Source organism: Frankliniella occidentalis, unplaced genomic scaffold (assembly GCF_000697945.3).
Source record: "Frankliniella occidentalis isolate FOCC.00 unplaced genomic scaffold, Focc_3.1 Scaffold124, whole genome shotgun sequence".
NCBI classification, from domain to species: Eukaryota; Metazoa; Arthropoda; class Insecta; order Thysanoptera; family Thripidae; genus Frankliniella; species Frankliniella occidentalis.
Window position 1 is genome coordinate 571,691 of NW_026267251.1, and position 3,488 is coordinate 575,178.

The 3,488-nt window shown below is 42.7% G+C and overlaps 1 protein-coding gene across 1 annotated transcript in view; it reads right to left on the reverse strand.

Annotated features, from left to right (window-relative positions):
- LOC113203352 (ribosomal protein S6 kinase 2 beta) overlaps positions 1–3,390 on the reverse strand; it is a gene marked incomplete at its 5' end in the record, with an annotated part of 64,832 nt that extends 61,442 nt beyond the window's left edge. Inside the window, 1 exon segment of the mRNA XM_052270466.1 lies at positions 3,246–3,390. Coding sequence (XP_052126426.1) covers positions 3,246–3,332 — 87 coding nt within the window.
- Between the last annotated feature and the right edge of the window lie 98 nt (positions 3,391–3,488).

Below are 3,488 nucleotides of genomic sequence, written 5' to 3' on the forward strand. Positions count from 1 at the left end.
CTCGAGCAGAGGGTTGCCTACCGGGCAGGGCGCCCGGCTGCGCCTGCCCCCCGCGTCGTGAGCAGCAACAGCCCGAGGCGAATTTAATTTAAAGGAGGGTGAAAAAAAAATATCGCGGCGCGTCGACGCGTTAGGCGAATTAGCACCATACGCGCTCACCGCCGCCGGGCAGAGGGGAAGGGGGGGGGGGGCAACTGGTCGCCTTGGCTCGGCTGTTAGCGACGATGGAAAACAAACGACTCGGTGTCTTCGACAGTGGGCTGGCTAAAGGATCCTCATCCAGTCAGACAGGCCACGCTCCCGACGGTTTTTTTAATCCTGTCTGACACGTTCGAGGAGGCGGGGAGTGTCCTTCCTTATCGATACTAGGGCAGATGGTATTTGCTGCTCCTATCGCTATCAGGGCCGCAAGATACGGAGGACTGACTGGACGAAAAATGTTTGGTGACAGAGAAAAAAGAAAATCCATGGACGCACGCGCGTGGTTTGTGGTATACGTGACCCCGAATCAAAACGAAAACGCGTTTGCGCCTGAAACGACCGCCGGCGGGAACATTCGAAACCTTATCAAAGGCGACAAACCAAATATAGTAATGAGAGAAAACATCTCGAATCGTGTTTCAGATGAAAATGAATTATGCCCTTCGGCAGAAACTGAGGAGAACGCCGCGCGCCACGCTGAATGGCCATGAGAAAAGGGCGCCGCCCAGGCCACCAGCCGCGGGGGACAACATTCGTACCGCAGCGACAGTGGGTGTGTAAGTGTGTGTTCCAGTTGAAACGTTCGATCAGCACTCACTCCAACCCTTTTGACCCACAGAGAAAAAGTACTTCAAGGTTGATCAACGTACGTAACGTGAAATGTAAATAGAGATGAGTGCCCCCTCCCCTCCATGAGCGCAAAACACGCACCTCCATATTACCAGAAGTGCCCCCCTCTCCGCAGGGCTGGCAGGGCACGGCTGTCCCTGCGAGCCGCCACCCCACATATATCACCGTCATCCAAGCTGCCCCTTCTCTGTGCGCAGTTGCTACCCGGTGCACGAAAATGATATGATGTAGTGGATCGTGGAAACGGCATTTCGCCCAGAAGTAATATTAAGCTGTCCTGAAAACTGCATGTGGGCAGGCAAACATTTGATTATTTAAAATGGGGTAGTAGTTTTGGTAGACAGGACCAAATCGAGCTGAGAAGATGTAGCATTAGAAAAAATACGCTAAATTGTACTATGAGAAAGCAAAGTTTACACAATGCGAAGAAGAGACTGGGCGTGTGTGCATGTGTAAACTAATCATTTTACTAGAAGCAATGCCAAACTTGACCACAACCAAATACATGCCAGCAGTAATTTTTAAAACGCTGGTCTTTAGTAATAAAAGTTCATAGGTGCGTGAAAAACACAAATAGCAATTAAATTATTTGTAATCAATCTAGCTAGAACACTAGAAAAATATATCATGCACACTGGCAGCATGGTGAAGGCATACAAAAGGAAAGAGAAAGGAGGGTTCCTGGTCCATCCAGCTGTGTACTTTGTCTGCAACAATTTTACAAGCTCAGGTGGCAACACTTTCATTTAAAAAGCACCTCTTCAAAATGAAAATTGATGGTAACAAGAACACAAACAAGACAAAACCAAGTATCTAAAATAGCTCCAACTTAAGGAGATTGAGGATAGAAGCTGTTAAGTCCATCTCTTACTCTTCTGACGGAAAATTCACATAGAAAATGGTGAGAACAGTTAAACATGTGAAAGAAAATAACAACCTAAGATTATACACATGCTGCACCCTTGCCTATAACAACAATTAATACACATGCAGCCTGTCATATATCTGTTCAGGGTACCTACAGAGTCAATCCTTAGGCCAGATATAGACTTGGATACGCCATGGGCTGCAAACAAGAACAACATTGTTCAAGATGAACAGCGATGACACAGTACTTAATTAGTGCATGGACAGCTACTTATTTTTTCCTGTTAATGGGTCAATTACATTCTGAAAACAAAGGAAGCAACATTCACTTGGTAGTCTTCCTTTCTCCTTTATAACAAACATCTCAGTTCAAGACCCTAAAAAAGCGTAATCTATTCTCACCCTCACAGCTTGTCTATGCACAACTAGATAACACCAAAAATATTTGTCAGTCTATGTCCATTAAATGTTCAATTGAACTATGAATCAAAGAAAAGCCAAATGAGAATAGCCAAAGGAACTAATGTCCTGTTGGATTCTCACTAAATTTTCATGTCATTTAAATTAATGTTAAAAACTGTGAACATGAAGATAATATTTGTCTAAAGCTAAACTTGAGAAGAAAATTCAAATTTGAAATGTAATTTAAGTTCAGAGAAACCACTGGAGAAGTGGCCAAATACTCAAAAAGGGTTAGAACATAAAACCAGTGTATGTTTCTAGGGTATTTGGCAAATACATGCACAACAAAATGCATGCTCACAAATTATTGGTCAAAAATCATTGCACAAATATCTCCATGCAAATTCCAAGCAATAAGTACATGAATCACACTATCTGACTATTTACTTTGTTAAGTTTATCAGTTGACAGAATTTAATGAACAATGATTATTGTTCAAAAGGTACCCTGTAGTAAATATTCAATTTATAATATAACCCCCCCCCCAAAAAAAAAAAAAAAAAAAAAAAAAAAAAAAAATTTTAAAAACAAAAAACCCCCCCCCAAAAAAAAAAAAAAAAAAAAAAAAAAAAAACTTCTTGAACCAATGTACACACCACGGGCTAAAACATATCAAAATCTCACTTCACGGCCAACATAAAGAATTTGTAAAATAAAAATTACAAATAGATGATGATAGTAATAAAATCAAAAATAAAATAAAATTGCGTAGCTCCAAATAGAACAAGAGCAGAAGATAGATGTTAACTGATGGAAAAATATGTTGGATTTGAGACATACAGGCAACACATTCACCGTGTATTTCATGAAAGAAGTGGTAAACACTTGTTCAGATAACCTCTCCGACTTTGACAGGTGCATAAATACCGTCCATACGAGCTACCCGATTCGCTTCTGAGGGAAAAGATATCCTTCTATATCACAAGCTTGACTTTGCAAAAAAGAATTGTCGATGTTCACTAGCCAACAGTGTTTTTCAGAACTTCAGGAAACGTTGACACCGGTAATATGGACAACAATATTCCTGGCGCTCAACCAGAAATGAATGAACGGTAGTATCATAAGAGTTGAATTTTCAGAATTACCTCGATTTCTTCTTTGACCTGCAAGGCCCCAGGATCCAGTCGCTTCCATGGGTCAACGGGATCTTGTCCAGACCCAGCCAGCGGCATAATCCACACTTGTTCAATCACAAATACTTCACGCTTCGCTCAAACATCCGTCCGTCCGCTTAAGCCCGTATCACACTGGCGCTGGCGGCGGCGCTGGCGTTGGCGTTGGCGCTGGCGGCGGCCGGCCCGACCAATCAGAGCTCAGCAGCGGGCGCT